The 22,837-nt window shown below is 60.9% G+C and overlaps 3 protein-coding genes across 4 annotated transcripts in view; 1 reads left to right on the top strand and 2 right to left on the bottom strand.

Annotated features, from left to right (window-relative positions):
- Positions 1-22,837, bottom strand: part of PBDC1 (polysaccharide biosynthesis domain containing 1) — a 94,515-nt gene that overhangs the window by 52,185 nt on the left and 19,493 nt on the right. The gene's annotated exons all lie outside the window — the stretch shown is intronic.
- FHIP2B (FHF complex subunit HOOK interacting protein 2B) lies at positions 765-12,709 on the top strand. 2 transcript variants are annotated; one of them, XM_054294634.1, is made up of 17 exons: positions 765-810; positions 904-982; positions 3,511-3,680; positions 4,885-4,989; positions 5,069-5,191; positions 5,726-6,181; positions 6,267-6,463; positions 6,540-6,648; positions 6,882-6,958; positions 7,550-7,739; positions 8,084-8,244; positions 8,323-8,442; positions 9,632-9,722; positions 9,823-9,975; positions 11,205-11,345; positions 12,375-12,475; positions 12,551-12,709. In XM_054294634.1, exons 1-17 carry the CDS (start codon positions 766-768, stop codon positions 12,654-12,656), a joined length of 2,424 nt encoding a protein of 807 aa, XP_054150609.1. In that variant the 5' UTR covers position 765; the 3' UTR covers positions 12,657-12,709. The 2 variants fall into 2 exon arrangements, with proteins under 2 accessions (XP_054150609.1, XP_054150608.1); XM_054294633.1 differs by lacking the exons at positions 765-810; positions 904-982 and having other exon boundaries at positions 5,072-5,191.
- Positions 14,219-19,321, bottom strand: NUDT18 (nudix hydrolase 18). The gene is made up of 3 exons (XM_054294650.1): positions 19,030-19,321; positions 17,097-17,310; positions 14,219-14,815 (listed from the first exon to the last, which is right to left on the bottom strand). The coding sequence occupies exons 1-3, from the start codon at positions 19,174-19,176 to the stop codon at positions 14,229-14,231; spliced, it is 948 nt and encodes a 315-aa protein (XP_054150625.1). The 5' UTR covers positions 19,177-19,321; the 3' UTR covers positions 14,219-14,228.

Genomic DNA, 22,837 nt, shown 5'->3' with positions numbered 1-22,837 from the left:
GGAGTTTGTGGGGTCAGTCCCAGTCCCAAGGAAGGAGTTTGTGGGGGTATCCTGATCCTGGTGAAAGGGTTTGTGGAGTCAATCCTGATCCCAGGGAAGGAGCTTGTAGGAGGTATCCTGATCCTGCTCAAAGGGGTTTGTGGGGTCCATCCCCATCCCAGTGAAGTGGGCTTTGGGGGTATCCTGATCCCGGTGAAGGGGTTTGTGGGGTCCATCCAGCGTGGGTTGATCACCCCAGTATGAGTGGGGTTTGTTCCCACCCAGGTTTGTGCGTCCATCCCCATCCTGGTGAAGGAGTTTGTGGGGTCAATCCCAACCCCAGTGAAGGAGTTTGTGGGGTCAGTCCCAGCCCCAAGGAAGGAGTTTGTGGGGGGTATCCTGATCCTGGTGAAAGGGTTTGTGGGATCAATCCCAATCCCAGTGAAGGGGTTTGTGGCGGGTATCCTGATCCTGGTGAAGGGATTTGTGGGGTCTATCCAGCGTGGATTGATGCCCTACCCCAGTGTGAGTGGGGTTTGTTCCCACCCCGTTGCCCCGGGTCCATCCCCACCCAGACCCGCCCGCGGAGCAGTTTCAGGGCAGCGCCACCTTCCCAACCCCTCCGTCCCCCGCCCTTCCCGCCGCCAGCCCGGCCCATCCCGCCGGGAGCGGCAGCGGAGCCGCCGGGGGCGGGACCGGGCGGGCGGGGGCGGGCGGGAGCGGGCGGGGCGGGAGCGGCGGGGCCGGAACGGGGCCGGGGCCGGGGCCGGGCCGGGGGTCCCAGTCATGCTCAGCCGGCTGGGAGCGCTGCTGCAGCAGGCGGTGGAGACGGTGAGCGGGGCCGGGGGGACGCGGCAGGAACGGGACCGGGAACGGGAATGGGGGGTTCCGGGGCCCCCCTGACCCCGATCCCATTGTGAGCAGCGGGAGCCCAGCGTGGACCTGCTGGAAGCCTTCACCGAGCACTGGACGGGTATCACCGGCTACTACCTGGAGGCCACAGGTGAGTGGGGTGCGAGTCCCGGTGCTCCGGGCTTGGGGTGCTTTTGTCCCGGGATGGGCTCCGTGTTTCCCGGGATCAGGTCCTTTTTGCCCGGGATGGGGTCTCAGGGGCCAATAAAGTCCTTGTGGTGTGGGAGCAGAGTTGTCGTGTCCTAGGAGAGGTCTTTGTGTCCTAAAATAGGGTGTCCTAAAAACGGGAATAAGGTCTCTGTGCTCTAATAGGGGACCCCATTCCCTGGGACACGATCCCACATCCTGGGAAGGGACCGCGTGTATTTGGAGAGAGTCCCTGTGTCCTAAACGGGGTCCCCGGCCTAGGAATGATACTGGGGCAGGGGACATGTCCCGGGACAGGACCCCGTGTCCTGGCACAAATCCCTGTCCCCTGCCATGGGATCCCGTGCCCTGGCACAGGACCCGGGTGCGCTGTGGCTGCCCTGGCACGTGGGGACGGGGACGGGACCCCCTTCCCAAATCCCGGCAGGATTTACCCACACGGGGGTCTCTCCCTGCCCAGCCCCCCTGAGCCCCCCGGGCAGCGCGGTGGGGTCGGCATGGAGGGTCTGGGGTGGCCGGGGACACTCCCGGGACAGGGACACTCCGGGACAGGCTGGGACACTCCCGGGACAGGCTGGGACTCGTCCCTCCGGTAACCCCGGGAGCGCTCCGGCCCCATTTCCCGGCGGATCCCGGTGCCCGCTCTGCCCAGGGGGCTCCGGTGCCCACCGGGGGAACGGAACGGGCGGCGGGAGGAGCGGGATGTCCGGCAGCGTCCTAGGCCGGAGCGGAAGCGGCTGCTCCATCCTCACATTGCCATCTAGCGTTGTTCCCGCTCCGGAGGAGCAGGGTTTAGGGATGGCACGGATCGGGAAGAAGCCCTGGCAGAACCCTGCTGGCACGGCTGGCACCTCAGGGGCGCCCCGCTACAGCCCCCCTGTGAACAGGGGAACACACAACCCTTGAGTCCCTGGATCCCTGAATCTCTGAATCCATGAATCTCCAAGTCCCTGCATCCCTGAATCCCTGATCTCTGAATCCCGATATCCCCGCATCCCCAAATTCCTGAATCCCCAAACCCCCGACTCCCTGGATCATTGAATTCCTGAATTCCCAGACCCCTGAATCCCTGATCCCGGAATCCCTGGGTACCTGGATCCCTGATCCCCAAATCCCAAAGCTCTGGTCCCTGAATCCCCAAACCCCTGATCCCTGAACCCCCCAATCCCCAAATCCCTGATCCCCAAACCCCACAGACGAGAGCGTCCCGGCGCGACAGACGGACATCCCGTGGCGCCTGCGGCAGATGTTGGACCCCCAAATCCCCCAATCCCCTAATCCCAGATCCCTGGATCCCTGAACCCCGAACCCTGAACCCCTGATCCCCGAATCCCCAAATCCCTGATCCCCTGATATCCAAATCCTCGACCCCCAAATCCCTGATCCCCAAACCCCGCAGACGAGAGCGTCCCGGCGCAACAGACGGACATCTTGTGGCGCCTGTGGCAGATGTTGGACCCCCAAATCCCCCAATCTCAAATCCCAGATCCCTGACCCCCTGAATTAACAAATCCCCAGATCCCTGAACCCCTGAATTCCCAAATCCCCAATCTCTGATGCCCGATCCCAAATCCCCAATCCCCGCAGACGAGAGCGTCACAGCACGACAGACGGACATCCCGTGGCGTCTGCAGCAGATGTTGGACCCCCAAATCCCCCAATCCCAGATACCTGATCTCTGAATCCCCAAACCCCCGATCCGCAAATCCCAAACCTCTGATCCCAAATCCCCAAACCCCCAATCCCCCGAATCCCCAATCCCAAATCCCCAAACCCCGCAGACGAGAGTGTCCCAGCACGACAGACGGACATCCTGTGGCGCCTGCGGCAGATGTTGGACCCCCAAATCCTCCCAGTCCCAGATACCTGAACCCCTGATCGCCATATCCCTGATCCCCAGATCCCTGAACCCCTGAATTCCCAAATCCCCCATCTCTGATCCCCGATCCCAAATCCCCAATCCCCGCAGACGAGAGCGTCCCAGCGCGACAGACGGACATCCCGTGGTATCCCCCAGTCCCAGATCCCTGAACCCCTGATCTCTGAATCCCCAAATCCCCGAATCACTGAACCCCTGAATCTCTGATCCCCAAATCCCGGAATCCCTGAACCCTCGGATCCCTGGATCCTTGAATCCCTGATCTCTGAATCGTGGTATCCCTGAATCCCCAGTCCCCAAATCCCTGATCCCTCAATCCCTGAATCCATGAATCCCTGGATCCCCGAATCCCTGAATCCCCAAATCCCCAAACCCCTGAACCCCTGAATCCCCCAATCCCAAATCCCCAAACCCCGCAGACGAGAGCATCCCGGCGCGACAGACGGACATCCCGTGGCACCTGGGGCAGATGTTGGACCCCCAAATCCCCCAATCCCTGAACCCCTGATCTGCAAATCCTCGACCCCCAAATCCCCGATCCCTGAACTCCTGAATTCCCAAATCCCCAAATCCCTGACCCCCAAACCCCGCAGACGAGAGCGTCCCAGCGCGACAGACGGACATCCCGTGGCGCCTGCGGCAGATGTTGGACATCCTGGTGCACGAGGAGCGGCAGCGCCCGCCGGGGGACACGGGGCCGTGCCTCGAGTTCCTGCTGCAGCACAAACTGCTGGAAACTCTGGGAACGCTGGGAAAGGCAGAGGTGAGCCCGGGAATCGGGAAAATCCTCGGGAGAGGCCGAACCCGCGGCCTTGCCCAGCTGCTTTACCTGCTGCCCCTCAATAATTTGAATTTTGGAGCATTTTTATAGAGAATTGGAGTTTGTGAAGTGGGAGGTGGTCACAAGGCTTGGGGATTTTTTGGGGGAAAATTGGCTTTTTTGTTAGGGGGATAATTGGCCTTTTTGGGGGAAAAGGCCCAAAAATCGGCCTTTTGGGGGAAAATTGGGTTTTTGTGAGGGAAAATTTGGCTTTTTTTGGGAGGGTCTTGGAGGTCTCAAGTTCCCCACTGGCATCCTTTCTGGGAGCTTGCACCTCAGCACATCCCTGCTTGCACAGGAAGGGTTTTTATCTGGCACACAGATAGTTTAAAAATTAAAATTAAAATTAAAACAGACATTTAAAAAATAAAAACATTTGGGGGATTATTTCCCAGCACCCCAAAACCCCAAATCCTCCTGGGTGCGAAAGGACTGGTGTGTTTCCACCTCTGTTTGAATAAAAATCAATTTCTAGGGGCCTTGTTGCTATTAATAGCAGGAAAAGGACAGCAGAGCAGTTATATTTGTTAAGTATTTGGCCAATATTTCCTTTTTTTCCACGCCTGGCACTTCATCCTGCAAAGCCAAGTAGCAGATGTTTTTAATTTTATTTTTATTTTTAATTTTTTGTTTTTATTTTTATTTGAGTTTATTTTTAGTTTTAGTTTTATTTTAGTTTATTTTTAGTTTATTTTAATTTATTTTAAAAATATCTGCGTGCCTGACTCTTTTTATTGTTTATGCTTATTTTTATTTATTTTTATTTTTAAAATATCTGTGTGCCAGACTCTTTCCAGAGTCCCGAAACAGCTTGGCCTTGATTGGCTAATGAGTCAAAATAACAAAGAAGATAAGCACATAAAACAAACACAAAATAACTCACAGCAGAACCCAATGAAACAATTACCTGTGGGTGAACAATCTCCAAACTCATTCCACATGAGCAAGACAGAGGAGAAGCAAATGAGATCAGAAGTGTTTTCCTTTTTCTCTGAGGCTTCTCAGCTTCCCAGGAGAAAAACCCTGGGTGAAGGGATTTTTCCGGAGAACGTGAATGCCACATTTAAAGGGATCTGGGGGATAGTTTGGGGTGATTTAGGGGGACACCAGGGATGTGGCTGATGGCTGTCCCCTGTCCCTGTCCCAGTACCCCCCCGGCATGAGGCAGCAGGTCCTGCTCTTCTTCAGCCGCCTGCTGGGGCAGCTGCAGCACCCGCTCCTGCACTACCTCAACGTGCACCGGCCCGTGCAGGTGAGCTGCCACCTGTCCCCGAGGGGTGACACCCACGGTGACACCGCCAGCACCCCCTCATCCCCTCCCTGCTCCCCAGAAGCTGCTCCAGCTCAGCGGGGACCGCCTGGGCTCCGGCACTGAGAGGGAGGAGGTGCAGTTCACCGCCGTGCTCTGCTCCAAGATCCAGCAGGACCCCAGCCTGCTGCCCCACATCCTGCAGGTGGGACACTGTGGGGTTTGGGCTCCAGCAGGATCCCAGCCTGCTGCCCCACATCCTGCAGGTGGGACACTGTGGGATTTGGGCTCCAGCAGGATCCCAGCCTGCTGCCCCACATCCTGCAGGTGGGACACTGTGGGGTTTGGGCTCCAGCAGGATCCCAGCCTGCTGCCCCACATCCTGCAGGTGGGACACTGTGGGGTTTGGGCTCCAGGATCCCAGCCTGCTGCCCCACATCCTGCAGGTGGGATGGTGTGGGGTCACCTGCGGGGTTTGGGCTCCAGCAGGATCCCAGCCTGCTGCCCCACATCCTGCAGGTGGGACGGTGTGGGGTCCCCAATGGGGTTTGGGCCCTCAGCCTGCTGCCCCACATCCTGCAGGTGGGACACTGTGGGGTCACCTGTGGGGTTTGGGCTCCCCCAGTTGGGGTTTTGGACCCCCTTTGCAGCCTCCTCCCGGCCATAAAGCTCCTCAGGGTGAGGAAGAGGAGGAGGAAGGTGGTGGCTGCAATGCTTTGCTGCTCCTCTTCCTCTCCAGGGAAAGAGCGTCCTGAACGGGAGGAGAGCCCCGGAGAGCCCCAGGACAGAGGGTTTGGAGCATCCCTCGGGCACCTCTGCCAGCTCCACCCCCAGAAAGGAGGATTTGGAGCATCCCTCGGGCACTGCTGCCATTTCTACCCCCAGGAAAGAGCATTTGGAGCACCCTCTGGGCACCTCTGCCAGCTCCATGCCCAGGGCAGAGAATTTGGAGCATCCCTTGGGCACCACTGCCAGCTCTGAACATTTGGAGCATCCCTCGGGCACCAATGCCAGCTCCATGCCCAGGGCAGTGCATTTGGAGCACCCCCTGGGCACCACTGCCAGCTCCACGCCCAGGGCAGAGCATTTGGATCATCCCTCGGGCACCGATGCCACCTCCCCTCCTGCCCAGCCCTCCCCGGCACGCAGGGACAGCAACCTCGTCACCTGCCTGGTGGCACTGTGCAGGAGCAAGGTACGGCCTCAGGGGTGGCACCTCGGGGGCAGAGGGCACTGCCAGGCCTGTGGCCACCCCCGTGCCCTCCTCCTCTTCCTCGCAGAAGAGCCGGGTGGCGCTGAAGGCTCGGGAGAACGTGCTGCTGCTGGCGGGGCTGTCCCAGGAGGCGGCTGCCACCTGCCTGGTGCGGGGCACTGCCCTCTGCCAGCTGCTCGTGGGGCACCTCTGCGACCTCTACAGCACCGTGCCCGCTGGCACCGACCCTGCTGATGTCCTCGGCATGGACAGGGCCAGCTGGAGGTGAGGGGGTGCCAGGCTGGGGGTGCCAGGTGCCAGCCAGGCGGTGTCACAGCCGCGCGTTGTCTGTGCCATGCAGGTCGCAGGGGGACGGCGCTGGGGACGGGGGGTTCCCGGGCAAGGAGAGCCTGGCAGAGTTCCTGGGCTGGCTGGATTTCCTGGATGAGCTGGTGATGGGTGCCCACCCGGTGAGAAGCACGGGGTTCATTAATCTGGGGGTTAATTGGGGTCTGATCCTTGTCACTGAGTGCCACCTCCAGGGATGGGGATGGTGACACCACCACTTCCCGGGCAGCCCCATTCCCACACCCTTCCTGTGGAGAAATTCTTCCTAATCCAACCTACACCTCCTGGGGTGCAATTTAAGGCTGTGGTTTGTCCTGGGGGGTCCCCACTCTCAGCCCCTTTCTCTTCCCCCCAGCTCGTGGCCGATGCCATCAGCCAGGCCGTGGAGGAGAAGTTCTTGCAGGGCACCCTGCAGCCGCAGCTCCTGCAGATGTGAGTGACCCCAGGACCCCCTCAGAGCCACGAGTGGGGGGTTCCCCTTTCCCTGACCCCAGCTGGGGTGTTCTGCCCCTCAGGACCCCCTCAGGAGTGGGGGGTTCCCCTTTTTTCCCTGGACATCCACCCTGACCCCAGCTCAGGGGTTCTAGGAGCAGGGGGTTCCCCCTTTTCCCTGGACAAACACCCCAACCCAAACTGGGATGTTCTGCTCCTCAGGACCCCCTCAAAACCAGGAAGGGGGGATTCCCTTTTTCCCTGGACAACCACCCCAATCCCAGCTGGGGGATTCTGCTCCTCAGGACCCCCTTGGAGCTGGGAATGGGGAGGTTCCCCCTTTTCCCTGACCAAACACCCCAACCTCAGCTGGGTCAGGACCCCCTCAGAGCCACGAGTGGGGGGTTCCCCTTTCCCTGACCCCATCTGGGTGTTCTGCCCCTCAGGACCCCCTCAGGAGTGGGGGGTTCCCCCTTTTCCCTGGACATCCACCCTGACCCCAGCTGAGGCTTTCTGCTCCTCAGAGTCCCCTCACAGCTAGGAATAAGGGGGTTCCCTCTTTCTCTGTCAACCCCCCCTGCCACCCCACAGGTCGGAGCTGGCCGTGCTGGGCGCCACGGCCGTGCTGACGGGCACGGTGAGGCAGCTCCGCTCTCCCGCCCTGCTCCACCGCCTGGTCCTGTTCCTGCTGGGGCCCCACCGGCACCCCGAGACCCCCGGGGACGCCCCCCATGCCCTGAGGGCGCAGCTCATCGAGCGCTGCGACCACCTGAGCGACGAGGTGAGCCCACCTGGGCTGGGCAGGGGTGTGCAATGCCAGGGGTCTGACCATGCTGGCAATGCCCAGATCAGCCTGCCAGGGGTCTGACCCTGCTGGCCATGCCCAGATCAGCCTGCAGGGGTCTGACCCTGGCACTGCCACCCCAGATCAGCCTGCAGGGGTCTGACCATGCTGGTTGTGCCCAGATCAGCCTGCGTGCGTCTGACCATGCTGGCCGTGCCCAGATCAGCTTGCCAGGGTTCTGACCCTTCTGGCCATGCCCAGATCAGCCTGCCAGGGCTCTGACCATGCTGGCCATGCCCAGGCCAGCCTGCAGGGCTCTGACGCTGGCACTGCCACCCCAGATCAGCCTGGCCAGCCTGAGGCTCTTCGAGGAGCTGCTGAGGAAGCCCCACGAGCACGTGGCTCACAACCTGGTGCTGAGGAACCTGGAGGCCCGGGCGTACCTGCAGCGCGGCGCCGAGGAGCGCGGGCCCCCCGAGACGGACCCCGAGGAGGACGGGCTGTGAGCAAGGGGGGCTGGGCAGGGTCAGGGGGGTGCCCCCCACCCACTGCCCACCCCCCTAATGCTGACCCCACACAGGGAGCTGGAGGAGGATCCCTATTTCACCGATGGATTCCCAGACAGCTTTGGGGTGACAAAAAGTCCTTCACCAGCATCGACCCCGTCGGGGAAGGGGCGAGTGAGTGAGGTGGTGAGCAGGTAAGGGTTTGGAGGGGCTGGGCTGCAATGGGGGGCTGCATCCCCCTCCCCATCTGTAGGAGTGTTGAGGGGGTAGGATGGTGGGGATGGAGGGAGATGAGAGATCTCTGAAGCAAGGTGGTGGAATTTGGGGTTTATTGCAAAGGGCCCAGCTGGGAGCTGCCAGGCACAGCTCAGAGCGGGCCTGAGAGAGAGAAAGAGAGGTAAAGAAAGTGGTAAAGAGGATGAGAGAGCAGGGTTCCTGTTACAGTACAATAAATCTTCTTCTGGACGTGGAATTTGGGGTTTATTGCAAAGGGCCTGGGTGCAGGGGCCTTGTTTGGAGCTGCAGCCACAGCTCAGAGCAGGCCCCAAAGAGGGAGAGAGAGGTAAAGAGAGAGAAGACAAGAGCGTGGTAAAGAGAGAATGAGGGAGTAAAAGAGAGGATCAGAGGCCAAGGTTCCTGTTACAATACAATAAATCTTCTGGATGTGGAATTTGGGGGTTATTGCAAAGGGCCTGGGTGCAGGGACCTTGTTTGAAGCTGCCAGCCACAGCTCGGAGCAGGCCTGAGAGAGAGAAAGAGAGGTAAAGAGAGTGGTAAACACAATGAGAGAGAAAAGTTCCCATTCCAATTCAATAAATCTTCTTCTGGTCATGGAATTTGGGGTTATTGCAAAGGGCCTGGGTGCAGGGCCCTGCTGGGAGCTGCCACAGCTCAGAGCAGGCCTGAGAGAAGAGAGGGGGAGAGAGGATGAGAGGGGAAGAGAGTAAAAGGGTAAGAGAGTGAAGTCCCTGTTCCAATACCATAAATCTTCTTCTGTGTTGAATATTCTAATTCTTACTAACCAATCTAGTACAAGATACAAATCCTACAGCATTTCCATACAGCCTATAAGAATCATTACATTGCCATCCTGTGTTACATTTTAAACCCTAAAAACTCCTCTTTGGGCCCTTCTGCCAAGCTGGCAGGGTCTGCTCTGAGCCTTGGAGCTGTCTGCAAGCAGAGGGTGTTGTTCCATCAAAAGGGGATCACCTTCAGTGGCCACACCATTGTTTTCCAGTTGTTCAGTAACTGAGGGATCTCAAAGCTTGCTTTCATTTCAATCTCACTTATAGTTTCCATATTCTCAAAATACTTTGCCAGACAATCATATTGATAAGTCTTTCCTGTTCCATCTCCCCCAACACCCATCCTCTCTTCCAGCTTCCTGTGCCTGGTCCCTGAGGAGGCCAAGACCTCGTCGTGCATGGAGGAGGGCGGATATGACACCTACGTGCACGATGCCCTGGCCATGGTGGGTGCCATGGTGGGTGCCATGCTGGGTGCCCAGGGTGTCCCCATCCTGCTGCTGGCTGTCCCCACCCTGGCTCTCACCTGCTGTCACCCCTGGGCAGGTGCAGGCGTGCCGTGCCAGCGCTGCCCCGTGGGGGTGGCCCTCGTGCCCCCGGCCCCTGGACTCGTGTCACTGCTGTCACCCCGGTGTGGCGTTTTACGAGGGACATTTCCTCAAGGTGCTGTTTGACAGGATGAGTCGGATCCTGGATCAGGTACTGGGGTACACCTGGGTGCCCCCTGAGCCCCCAGGACCCCCATCATGGGGACAAAGTGGCCAAAAGCATCAGTTTGGTGGGGATGAGGGGATGTTGGGGGCTCACCCAAAGTCCTGAGTGTCCCCCCCCCATCCCAGTCCTACACCCTCCTATGCCCCCCCCAGGGGACAAAATGCCCAAAAGCATCATCTTGGTGGGGGTGAGGGGATGCTGGGGGGTCACCCAAGGTGCTGAGTGTCCCCCCCATCCCAGCCCTGTGTCCCCCAGGACCCCCATAATGGGACAAAGTGCCCAAAAGCATCAGCTTGGTGGGGACGGGCTCAGACCAACGGGATGTTGGGGGGTCACCCAACGTCCTGAGCATCCCCCCCATCCCAGCTCTACACCCCACTGTGCCTCCCAGGATCCCCATCATGGCCAAAGTGCCCAAAAGCATCACCTTGATGGGGACAGGCTCAGAATGAGGGGATGTGGAGACATCACCCAAGGTCCTGAGCATCCCCCCCATCCCAGCCCTGTGCCCCCCACGACCCCCATCATGGGGACAAAGTGGCCAAAAGCATCACCTTGATGGGGATGAGGGGATGCTGGGGGGTCACCCAAGGTCCTGAGTGTCCCCCCCATCCCAGTCCTACACCCCCCTGTGCCCCCCATGGCTCCCATAATGGATAAAATGGCCAAAAGCGTCAGCTTGGTGGGGATGGGCTCAGAATGAGGGGATGTGGGGGGGTCAGCCCTACACCCCCCTGTGCCCCCCAGGACCCCCCCCATCATGGGGACAAAGTGGCCAAAAGCATCAGCTTGGTGGGGATGAGGGGATGTTGGGGGGTCACCCAAAGTCCTGAGTGTCCCCTCCATCCCAGCCCTACATCCCCCTGTGCCCCCCCAGGGGACAAAGTGCCCAAAAGTATCACCTTGGTGGGGGTGAGGGGATGCTGGGAGGTCACCCAAGGTGCTGAGTGTCCCCCCATCCCAGCCCTGTGTCCCCCAGGACCCCCATAATGGGGACAAAGTGCCCAAAAGCATCACTTTGGTGGGGATGGGCTCAGAATGAGGGGATGTGGGGGTCACTCAAGGTCCTGAGTGTCCCCCCCATCCCAGCTCTACACCCCCCTGTGCCCCCCAGGACCCCCATCACGGACAAAGTGCCCAAAAGCATCACCTTGGTGGGGATGAGGGGATGCTGGGGGGTCACCCAAGGTCCTGAGTGTCCCCCCCCATCCCAGCCCTACAGCCTGAACCTGCAGGTGACCTCGGTGCTGTCCCAGCTGGCCGCCTTCCCCCACCCCCACCTGCACGAGTACCTGCTGGACCCCTACCTGAGCCTGGCCCCCGGCTGCCGCTCGCTCTTCTCCGTCCTTGTCAGGGTAATGATGTCACCCTCGGGGGCATGGGGACACGGGGACACTCTCTGGTGTTCGTGATGGTTTGTGGGGGGATCTCAGGGTGCAAAAAACCCACACAGTACAAGGGCGTTTGCTGTAATAATCCAAACAAATGCAGCTTTATTGAGTGACCACAGCAAAATGAGATAGAGGGATTAAGGGGGAGAAAGATGGAGGAAGAGAGAGAGAAAAAAAGAGAGAGAGTGTCACAATCCGTCCTTACAAATGGGGTTTGTGATGGTTCATGGGGCGATCTTAGGGTGCAAAAAGAGCCAACACAGCACAGGGGGGTTTGCGGTGATAATCAAAACAAATGCAATTTTATTAAGTGATCACAGCAAAATGCAATAGAGAGATTAAGAGGGAGAAAAAGGTAGAGAAAGAGAGAGAAAAAAAGAGAGAGAGAGGGTGTCACAATCCGTCCTTACAAACAGGATTTGTGATGGTTCCTGGATTGATCTCAGGGTGCAGAAACCCAACACGGTACAAGGGGGTTTGCGGTGATAATCAAAACAAATGCAGCTTTATTGAGTGGTCACAGCAAAATGTGATAGAGGGATTAAGGGCGAGAGAAAGAGAGAGAAAAGAGAGAGAGAAAGAGGGGGATATAGCTACCAAACGTAGAGATATATTACATTAACACTATACTAAAAAGAATAGAAGGAAAAGTTTCATCTCAGAAGGCTGGCTAAGCTAAGAATAGAAAGGAATGAATAATAAAGGTTTGTGTCTAATACAGAGAGTCCAAGCTAACTGGGCTGGGATTGGCCATTAATTAGAAACATCCAAGATGGGCCAATCCCAGATGCACCTGTTGCATCCCACAGCAGCAGATAACCATTGCTTACATTGTGTTCCTGAGGCCTCCCAGCTTCTCAGGAAGAAAAAACCTTAAGGAAAGATTTTTTAATGAAAAAAAATGTCTGCAGCACTCCCCAATGACGCCGGTGAGGACATGAGGGACATTTCAGGCAGGCTCTCGCAGCGGGTGATGCTCTGCTCCCTCCGCAGGTGATCGGGGAGCTGATGCAGCGGCTGCAGCGCGTGCCCCACGCCAGGGCCAAGCTGCTCCTGGTGCGCCGGCAGCTCCTGGGGCTGGTGCCAGGCGAGCAGTGAGTGCCCCCAAAACACCCTTTTGGGGAGAGGTCTGGCCCCACAGAGCCCCTCAGTCACCGGTGTCCCTGCAGGATGGATCACACCGTGCTGCTCAAGGCCGTGGTGGTGCTGGAGGAGTTCTGCAAGGAGCTGGCGGCCATCGCCCTGGTCAAGGGGCCACCCGAGGGGCCACCCTGAGCCCCTCGCCGAGCTGTCCCTCTTGTGGTGGCCCTGCCCACGTCCCGGTGGCCCTACAGGAGCCAGGAGTGGCCGTGGCTCTGCGGGAAGGACCTGGCAGGAGGATGAGGATGAGGAGGAGGATGAGTCCTTCGCGGTCACCGTGGCCAGCCCCGAGGTGTGGCCACGTCCCCGTGCTGGGCGCGGGGCAGTGGCTGCTGTGGCTCCTCCTGGGTGGTGGTTGCTGCTCCCCACAAGGCTCCAGCAGGGAATTTTTAGGCAATAATGAAGGGGGGGTGTGGGACAGAGCCCCCCCCCCAGCTCAGCTGCAAGGACTCTAGTGTCCCCTGCTCTGGCGCTGTGGCAGGGGGAGTGTGACATGTGTGACATGTCCCCTGCCCTGGCGCTGTGGCAGGGGGAGTGTGACATGTGTGACATGTCTGCGTGTGTGTGTGCGACACGTGTGTGTGCTCTGGTGGGGGACTGTTCCCCCCAGACCCCGCAAAGCCCCTCCCCAGGGTGATGGGACTCTGCTCCAATAAAGCTGTGACTCAGCACCAACGCCTGTGTGCCTTCCCAAACACCCCAAAATTCCATTCTCCATTTCCCCCAAGCCCACTCCCCATTTCCCCCAAACACCCCCAAACCCCACTCTTCATTTCCCCCAAACACCCCAAAATCCCACCCACTATTTTCCCCCAAACATCCCTAAAACCCCACTCCCTATTTTCCCCCAAACACTCCCAAACCCACTCCCGTATTTTCCCTTAAACCCATTCCCCATTTCCCCCAAACACCGCCAAACCCACTCCCCATTTTCTCCCAAACCCCCCAAACCCCATTCTGCATTTTCCCCCAAACCCACTCCCCATTTTCCCAAAAAAACCCCAAACCCTATCCCCATTCCCCCCCAAACCCCGCTCCCCACCACAGCCCGGACACAGAATCAGCAGCAGCAGCAGCCAGGTTTATTTTATTTTATTTCTGCTCCCAGCACCCCCATCCAGCACATCCCTGGGCCCCCCCTTTGCCCCCTCCGAGCCCCCCAACCCCAATTCCCATCTCTCCATCCCTAACTCCGCACGGGCACGGCTGCCCGGATCCTCTGCAGGACGCAGCCCCGCAGCTCCTCCCGCACCGGCCACAGTTGGAACGGGCTGGGGGGGACACTGAGACCCCCGAGGGTCTCAAATACCCCCAAACCCACTCCCCATTTCCCCCCAAACACCCCTAAAACCCCACTCTTCATTTTCCCCAAACACCCGCAAACCCACTCCCGTATTTTCCCTTAAACCCATTCCCCATTTCCCCCAAACACCGCCAAACCCACTCCCCATTTTCTCCCAAACCCCCCAAACCCCATTCTGCATTTTCCCCCAAACCCACTCCCCATTTTCCCAAAAAAACCCCAAACCCTATCCCCATTCCCCCCCAAACCCTGCTCCCCACCACAGCCCGGACACAGAATCAGCAGCAGCAGCAGCCAGGTTTATTTTATTTTATTTCTGCTCCCAGCACCCCCATCCAGCACATCCCCGGGCCCCCCCTTTGCCCCCTCCGAGCCCCCCAACCCCAATTCCCATCTCTCCATCCCTAACTCCGCACGGGCACGGCTGCCCGGATCCTCTGCAGGACGCGGCCCCGCAGCTCCTCCCGCACCGGCCACCAGCGCAGCGCGGGGTCTCGGGGCTCGGGCGGCCGCTCCCGCTGTCCCCCCGTCTCCACGCTCAGCAGCACGTTGAAGCAGATGCCATCGGTGTCCCCAGCGTCGCCGGGGCTGTGCTGCAGCCCCAGCAGCCCCAGAGCCGCGGGCCGCGCCTCCCAGCCCAGGCGCTCCCGCAGCAGCCGCAGCAGCGGCGGCCGCAGCCCCGCTCGCAGCTCGGCCGGCGATGTCCCGCACGCCACCACGGGCAGCTGCGGGGTGGCAGCGGCGGCCAGCAGCAGCCACAGCTCGCCCGAGGCGTTGGAGAAGGGCAGCAGGAGGCGCAGGCAGAGCGGGGAGCAGGGCAGCTCCCGCGGCAGCGTCGGGGGATGCGCGGGGCTGCGGCGGTAGCGGGCGGCGAGCTCCAGCACGGGCAGGATGTCCGCGGAGCGCAGCGGCAGCGAGCGCGGGTCCCCGCGCCACCAGGTGGCTTGGAGGGACTCGGAGTCAGCGTCCTGCAGGGTCTTCAGGGTCCCACCTGAGGGCACGGGGGGGGGGGCACGGAATGGGGGACAGCGGGAAGGGGCTGGGGGGACACCGAGACCCGCGAGGGTATCGAACAGCCCCAAACCCACTCCCTGTTTTCTGCCAAACACCTGCAAACCCACTCCCCATTTCCCCTAAACACCCCTAAACACCTCCAAATGCACTCCCTGTTTTCCCCCAAACACCCCCAAACCCCACTCCCTAATTCCCCTAAACACCCCCAAACCCACTCCGTTTTCTGCCAAACCCACTCCCCATTTCCCCCAAACACCCCCAAACCCACTCCCTATTTTCCCTCAAACACCCCCAAACCCACTCCCTATTTTTCCCCCAAACCCCATTCCCTATTTTCCCCCAAACACCCCCAAAACCCCACTCCCCATTTCCCCTAAACACCCCAACACCCCACTCTGTATTTTGCCCCAAACCCACTCCCCATTTTCCCCCAAACACCCCCAAACCCACTCCCTATTTTCCCCCCAAAACCCCCCACTCCCCATTTCCCCCAAACACCCAAAACTCCATTCTGCATTTCCCCCCAAACTCACTCCCCATTTCCCCCAAACCCACTCCCAATTTTCCCCCAAACACTCCCAAACCTACTCCCTATTTCCCCTATTTTCCCCCAAACACCCCACTCTGCATTTTCCCCCAAGCCCACTCCCTATTTTCCCCCAAACACCCCCAAACCCCACTCCCTATTTCCCCGAAGCACCCCTAAAACCCCATTCTGCATTTTCCCCCAAACATCCCCAAACCCCACTCTCTATTTTCCCCTAAACACTTCCAAACCCCACTCCCCATTTCCCCTAAACACCCCAAAACCCCACTCTGCATTTTCCCCCAAACCTATTCCCAATTTCCCCTATTTTCCCCCAAACACCTCACTCCCCATTTCCCCCAAACACCCCAAAACCCCACTCCCTATTTTCCCCCAAAACACCCCCAAACCCACTCCCCATTTCCATGGCTCAGAGGGGACACTGGTGTGGCTCTGAGACCCCCAAGGTGGCCCCAGAGGGGACACTGGTGGGACATTGAGACCCCCTAGGTGGCCTCAGAGGGGACATTGAGCCCTGTGTGGCGGTTAGGGGGTGGTGGCAAGGGACAGCGGTGGCCTGGCACAAAGGTGGCAGGGGACACTGATCCCTGGGCACAGGAGGGGTGGGGACACTGATACCCACCATGGGGGTGCCAGGGGACACTGATGCCCATCACAGGGGTGCCACTTGCCATCATGGGGCTGGCAGGGGACAGGGACACCCATCATGGGGCTGGCAGGGGACACTGATTGCCACCCTGGGGCTGGCAAGGGACAGGAATTCCCATCATGGGGCTGGCAGAGGACACAGATACCCATCATGGGGGTGCCACTTGCCATCATGACACTGGCAGGGGACAGAGATAAACATCATGGGGATGGCACTTCCTATCACGGGACTAGCAGGGGACACTGATACCCATCACAGGGCTGGCAGGGGACAGGGATACCCACCATGGGGTTGGCAGGGGACAGGAATTCCCATCATGGAGGTGCCACTTTCCATCATGGGGCTGGCAAGGGACACTCATATCCACCAAGGGGCTGGCAGGGGACATGGATACCCATTTAGGGGGTGCCAGGGGACAGGGACACCTATCATGAGACCGGCAGGGGACAGGGATACCCACCATAGGGCTGGCAGAGGACACAGATACCCATCATGGGGGTGCCAGGAGACAGGGATAAACATAATGGGGGTGTCACTTGCCATCATGAGGCTGGCAGGGGACACTGATACCCATCATGGGGTTGGCAGGGGCCAGGGATACCCACCATGAGACTGTCAGGGGACAGGGATACCCATCACAGGGGTGCCACTTGCCATCATGGAGCTGGCAGGGGACAGGGACACCCATCATGGGGGTGCCAGGGAACAGGGACACCCATCATGGGAGTGGCAGGGGACAGGAATACCCATCACAGAGGTGCCACTTGCCATCATGGGGACAGGGACACGCATCATGGGGGCGCCACTTCCCATCACGGGACTGGCAGGGGACACAGATATACACCATGGGGGACACTGATAGCCACCATGGGGTTGGCAGGGGACAGGAATAAACATCACAGGGCTGGCAGGGGACACAGATACCCACCATGGAACTGACAGGGGACAGGAACACCCACCATGGGGATGCCACTTTCCACCCTGGAGCCAGCTGGGGACACTGATACCCACCACGGAGCCAGCTGGTGACGCTCCCCCCGTGCCCCCCGTGCCAGCACACACCTGTGGCCCGTGCCAGGAAGGAGAAGCGGATCCAGGCGGGGCCGCGCTCCTCCAGCGCCAGCAGCGTCTCGGGCTCGCAGAGCAGCCCCGACTCCTCCCGCACCTCCCTGCGCAGCGCGGCCACGATGGGCTCGCCCCGCTCCACCCGGCCCGCGGGCAGGTACCAGAGCCCGCGGCACTCGGGCTTGGCCTCCTGCACCAGCAGCAGCGAGCCCTGGGGAGGGACAGGGGAAAGGGGGATGGAATGGGGTACTGGGGATGGAATTGGGGTACTGAGCCCCTGGGCAGGTACCAGAGCCCGCGGCACTCGGGCTTGGCCTCCTGCACCAGCAGCAGCGAGCCCTGGGGAGGGACAGCGGGATGGAGTGGGGTATGAGGGGAAAGTGGGGCTGGAATGGGTTATGGGAGGCTGCACTGGGGGTACTGGGGGGATTGGGAGGATGGAATGGGGGTACTGGGGGGCTGGAGTGGGGGTACTGGGCCCCTGGGCAGGTACCAGAGCCCGCGGCACTCGGGCTTGGCCTCCTGCACCAGCAGCAGCGAGCCCTGGGGAGGGACAGGGGAAAGGGGGATGGAATCGGGGCTAGAATGGGGGTACTGGGGATGGAATTGGGGTACTGAGCCCCTGGGCAGGTACCAGAGCCCGCGGCACTCGGGCTTGGCCTCCTGCACCAGCAGCAGCGAGCCCTGGGGAGAGGGAGAGGGGAAAGGCGGATGGAATCGGGGCTAGAATGGATTACGAGGGGAAAGGGAGGGGTGGAATGGGGTACTGGGGGGAAAGGGGGCTGGAATGGGGATATGGGGAGATTGGGGGGCTGGAATGGGGGTACTGGGGGCTGGAGTGGGGGTACTGGGAGGGCTGGGGGGCTGGAGTGGGGGTACTGAGCCCCTGGGCAGGTACCAGAGCCCCCGGCACTCGGGCTTGGCCTCCTGCACCAGCAGCAGCGAGCCCTGGGGAGGGACAGCGGGATGGAGTGGGGTGCTGGGGCTGGAATGGGGTACAGGGCATGGAATGGGGGATGGAATAGGGTACAGGGGGCTGGAATATGGTAGGGGGAGCTGGAATGGGGTACTGGAGAAAGGGGGGATTGAATGGGGGTATGGGGGGAATGGGGGTACTGGGGGGTACTGGGGGCTGGAATGGGGTACAGGGGGAAAGGGGGCTGCACCAGGGTACTGGGGGCACAGGATGGCTCTACTGGGGCTACTGGGGGGAAAGGGGAGCTGGAATGGGGGTACAGGGGGCACGGGGGGCTGCACTGTGGCTACTGGGGGGAAAGGAGTGCTGGACTGAGATACTGGGGACAAAGACTGGCTGGACTGGGGCAACTGGGGGGAAAGGGGGTTCTGGACTGGAGGTACTGGGGGATGGCCTGGCCGCACTGGGGGGCACTGGGGAATGGCCTGGCTGAAGTGGGGGTACTGAAGGAATAACCTGGCTGCACTGGGGGATGGCCTGGGGGAACTTGGGAATGTCCTGGTTGCACTGGGGGGATGTTCTGGCTGCACTGGGGGGCACTGGGGGATGGCCTGGGGGCACTGGGGGGCACTGGGAGAATAGACTGTCTGGGAGAATAGACTGGGGGCACTGGGGGAATGGACTGGGGGCACTGAGGAATGGCCAGGCTGGACTGGGGGGCACTGGGAGACATTCTGGCTGCACTGTGGGCACTGGGGGGATGGCCTGGGGGGCACTGGGAGCATTGGGGGGCACTGGGGGAATGTTCTGGCTGCACTGGGAGGATGTCCTGGCTGCACTGGGAGCACTGGGGGAATGGACTGGGGGCACTGGGAGCACTGGGAGGGATGTCCTGGCTGCACTGGGAGCACTGGGGGATGTCCTGGCTGAACTGGGGGCACTGGGAGGATGGCCTGGCTGCACTGGGGGCACTGGGGGAATGGACTGGGAGCACTGGGAGCGGGGCTGCCTCACCTCCTGGTTGAAGAGCACGGCCAGCACCACGTAGCACACGTTCCTGCCCAGGCGGACGGGCGCGGGGGTCCCCCCGAGCGTCTCCCCCACATCCCAGGCGCCTCCATCCAGCACCGCCTCCAGCTCCGGCACCGGCGCGTCCCCCATCGGGGCGGGGGTCCCTGCGGGCGGGGCGGGGCCGCTCAGGGCGGGGCGGGCTCCTGGGGGGGCGAGGGGACCCCCCAGAGGTGCAGGCCCAGGGGGGACACCGAGAGGGGCTCCGGAGATTGGGGGGAGGGGGGGAAGGGTCGGCTGGACTGGGGGATGGGCAGGGGGGCGTAAATGGGGAGGGGGCGGCTGGACTGGGGGTAAGCGGGGAGGGCTTTGGGGGGCAGGCGCGGGGGGCTGCGGTAGGACAGGGGCTGGCCGGACTGGGGGATCCCCGGGGGGGCGCGGCTCGGGAAGGGCTGGCTGGGCTGGGCCGGGGGGCACGGGAAGAGCTGGCAGGATTTGGGGAGCCGCGGGGGGCTGCGGTACGAGAAGGGCTGGCTGGACTGCAGGATGCACGGGAAGAGGAAGGACGTGAAGGGCTGGCTGGACTGGAGGATGCTGGGGGGAAAGGGGTGGCCGGACTGGAGGATACTGGGGGGAAAGGGGTAGCTGGACTGGTGGTTACTGGGAGGGAAAGGCTGGCCGGGCTGGAATATACTGGGAGGGAAAGGCTGGCTGGACTGGAATATACTGGGAGGGAAAGGCTGGCTGGACTGGAGGAAACTGGGAGGGAAAGGCTGGCTGGACTGGAAGATACTGGGAGGGAAAGGCTGGCTGGACTGGAGGAAACTGGGAGGGAAAGGCTGGCTGGACTGGAAGATACTGGGAGGGAAAGGCTGGCTGGACTGGTGGTTACTGGGAGGGAAAGGCTGGCTGGACTGGAATATACTGGGAGGGAAGGGTTGGCTGGATTGGAGGAAACTGGGAGGGAAAGGCTGGCTAGATTGGAATATACTGGGAGGGAAGGGTTGGCTGGACTGGAAGAGGTAGCGGGAAAAGGGGAGCCCAGACTGGGGCGTACTGGGAGGAATGGGATGGCTGGACTGGAGGATACTGGTGGGGAAGGTCTGGCCGGACTGGGCGGCACTGGGAGGGTACGGGCGGCTGGACTGGGCGATGCCCGCGCTGGGGTAGAAGAGCTCGCTGGGCTGGGGGGTGCCGGGGGGGCTGGAGCTGGAGCTGGAGCTGGGGGGGTCCCGGGGGTCCCAGGGGGGGAGGGGCTGCAGGGCGAGCTGGGGGGGGCACGGGGGCGAGCTGGGCTGCAGCGTGCACGGGGGGCTGGGGGCGCACCAGGGCCGGGGGTTTGGGGGGGCTGCAATGAGGATTTGGGGGCTGCAGCAAAGGAAAGAATTGGGGGGCTATGAGGAAATATTTGGGGGGGGTTACAGGGTGCAATTAAGGGAGAGTTTGGTGGGCTACAAGGAAGGGTTTGGGGGGCTGCAATGAGGATTTGGGGGCTGCAGCGAAGGAAGGGTTTGGGGGGCTATGAGGAAATATTTGGGGGGGGCTGCGGGAGAGGATTTGGGGGGATACAGGGTGCAGTTAAGGGAGGGTTTGGGGGGCTACAAGGAAATATTTGGGGGGGCTACAGGGTGCAATTAAGGGAGAGTTTGGGGGGCTGCAGGAGAGGATTTGGGGGAGCTGCAATGAAGGTTTGGGGGCTGCAGTAAAGGAAGGGTTTTGGGGGGTTACAAGAGAGGATTTGGGGGGGCTACAGGGTGCAGTTAAGGGAGGGTTTGGGGGGGGCTACAGGAGAGGATTTGGGGGTGCTATTGGGTGCAATTAAGGGAGGGTTTGGGAGGCTGCAAGGAAGGGTTTGGGGGGGCTGCAATGTGGATTTGGGGGCTGCAGTAAAGGAAGGGTTTGGGGGGGCTACAGGGTGCAATTAAGGAAGGGTTGGGGGGGCCACAAAGAAGGGTTTGGGGGGGCTACAGGGTGCAGGAAGCAAATGGGTAGGGGGGCTGCAATGAGGATTTGGGGGCTGCAGCAAATGAAGCGTTTGGGGGGCTACAGGAGAGGATTTGGGGGGGGCTATTGGATGCAATTAAGGGAGGGTTTGGGGGCCCTCAGTGAGGGTTTGGGGGGCTGCAGGGTGCAGGAAGGGAATGGGTTGGGGGGGTTCAATAAAGGTTTGGGGGGGTGCAGTAAAGGGAAGATTTGGGGGGTGCAGAAAGAGGAGGGCTTGGGGGGCTGCAGAGTGCAGGAAGGGTTTGGGGGGCTGTAGCAAAGGTTTGGGGGGCTGCAGTAAAGGAAGGGTTTGGGGGGCTGCAGGGTGCAGGGAGGGAATGGGTTTGGGGGTTCAATAAAGGTTTGGGGCGCTTTAAGGAGGCTGCAATGAAGATTCGGGGCTCTGCAATGCGGGCACGGTTTGGAGGCGCTTCCAGCAAGGCTCGGGGGGCGCAGCAAGGCTCGGGGGGTTGCCCCAAGGATGGGCGGGATGCAGGAGGAGTCGGGGGGCTGCGGGAAGGGGCGGGCGGGGGGCTGCGAGCGGCATCGGGAGGATGCGGGAAGGACGGGATGGTGCCGGGAGGGTGCGGGAAGGATCGGGGAGCCCCGGTGAGCCCGGGGGGGCCGCGCCGGAGCTCGGGGGGGGCAGCGGCGGCTCCGGGGGTCGCGGGCGGGCTCCGGGACCCCCCGCCCCCCCCCCGCACCGCGCATGCGCCGCGCACTCACCGCGCCGGGGCTCCGCCGCGCCGGCACCGCCCCCCTGCTCGCAGCCTATTGGGCAGCGCGGCGGAGCAGCTCGCCGCTCATTGGTTGGTGCGGCTGCCACTCAGATCGGGCGGGACCTGGACTTAAAGGGGCCGCATGGGAGCGTGGCGCAGAGTTAATTAGGCGGGGTTAATTAGGCGGTGGTGATTCCGTGAGGGTCATCGCTTGGTGCCCGTCGCCTCTTGTTCGTGGCCCAGTGCCCTTTGTCCAGTGCTCATTGCCTGGTGTTAATTAATTGTCCCAGTGCCCAATGCCCGATGTTAATTAATTACCTCGTGCCCATTGCCCGGTGTTAATTAATTGTCCCGTGCCCGTTTCCCGGTGTTAATTAATTGCCCCGTGCTAATTGCCCGGCGGTGTTCAGTCGTTTTCCTCCATCGGACAGGACGGAGCAGCACCCTGGGTCCCTCAGCCTCTGGGGGACCATCCAGCTGTTCCCAGCTGTGTGTGACACTCACGGCAGCGGTGCCCTCTGCCAGCCCCAGCTCTGCCACCTCCCCTATCCCGGGAAACCAGAGCATCCCTGACCCCAATGGGATGGGGGGAGAGCAGCTCTAGTTCCAATGGGATGAAAAGGGAGTGAAGGGAGACCAGCCCTGACCCCAGCGAGATGGAGGGGGATGGAGGGAGAGCAGCCCTGACCCCACTGGGATGGAGGGGATTGAAGGAAGAGCACCCCTGACCCCAATAGGATGAAGGGAGAGCAGCCCTGACCCCAATAGGATGAGGAGGATGAACAGAGAGCATCCCTGACCCCAAAGGGATGGAGGGAGAGCAGCTCTGACCCCAATGAGGTGGAGGGTGTGCGAAGGGAGACCCTGAGCCAGATGCTGGTGGTGCCACTGGAGCACTCCTGACCCCAATGGGATGAAAAGGGAATGAAGGGAGAGCAGCCCTGACCCCAATGGGATGGAGGGAGAGCAGGTCTGACCCCAACGAGATGGAGGAGGATGAACAGAGAGCATCCCTGACCCCAATGGGATGGAGGGGATTGAAGGAAGAGCACCCCTGACCCCAATAGGATGAAGGGAAAGCAGCCCTGACCCCAATGGGATGAGGAGGATGA

The sequence above is a fragment of the Melozone crissalis genome, unplaced genomic scaffold (genome assembly GCF_028551555.1).
Source record: "Melozone crissalis strain CALT ecotype California unplaced genomic scaffold, PUWL_Pcris_2 ptg000295l_1, whole genome shotgun sequence".
Classification (NCBI taxonomy): Eukaryota; Metazoa; Chordata; class Aves; order Passeriformes; family Passerellidae; genus Melozone; species Melozone crissalis.
The sequence above is the reverse complement of the archived record's forward strand: the minus strand, read 5'-3'. Positions and strand labels throughout refer to the sequence as shown.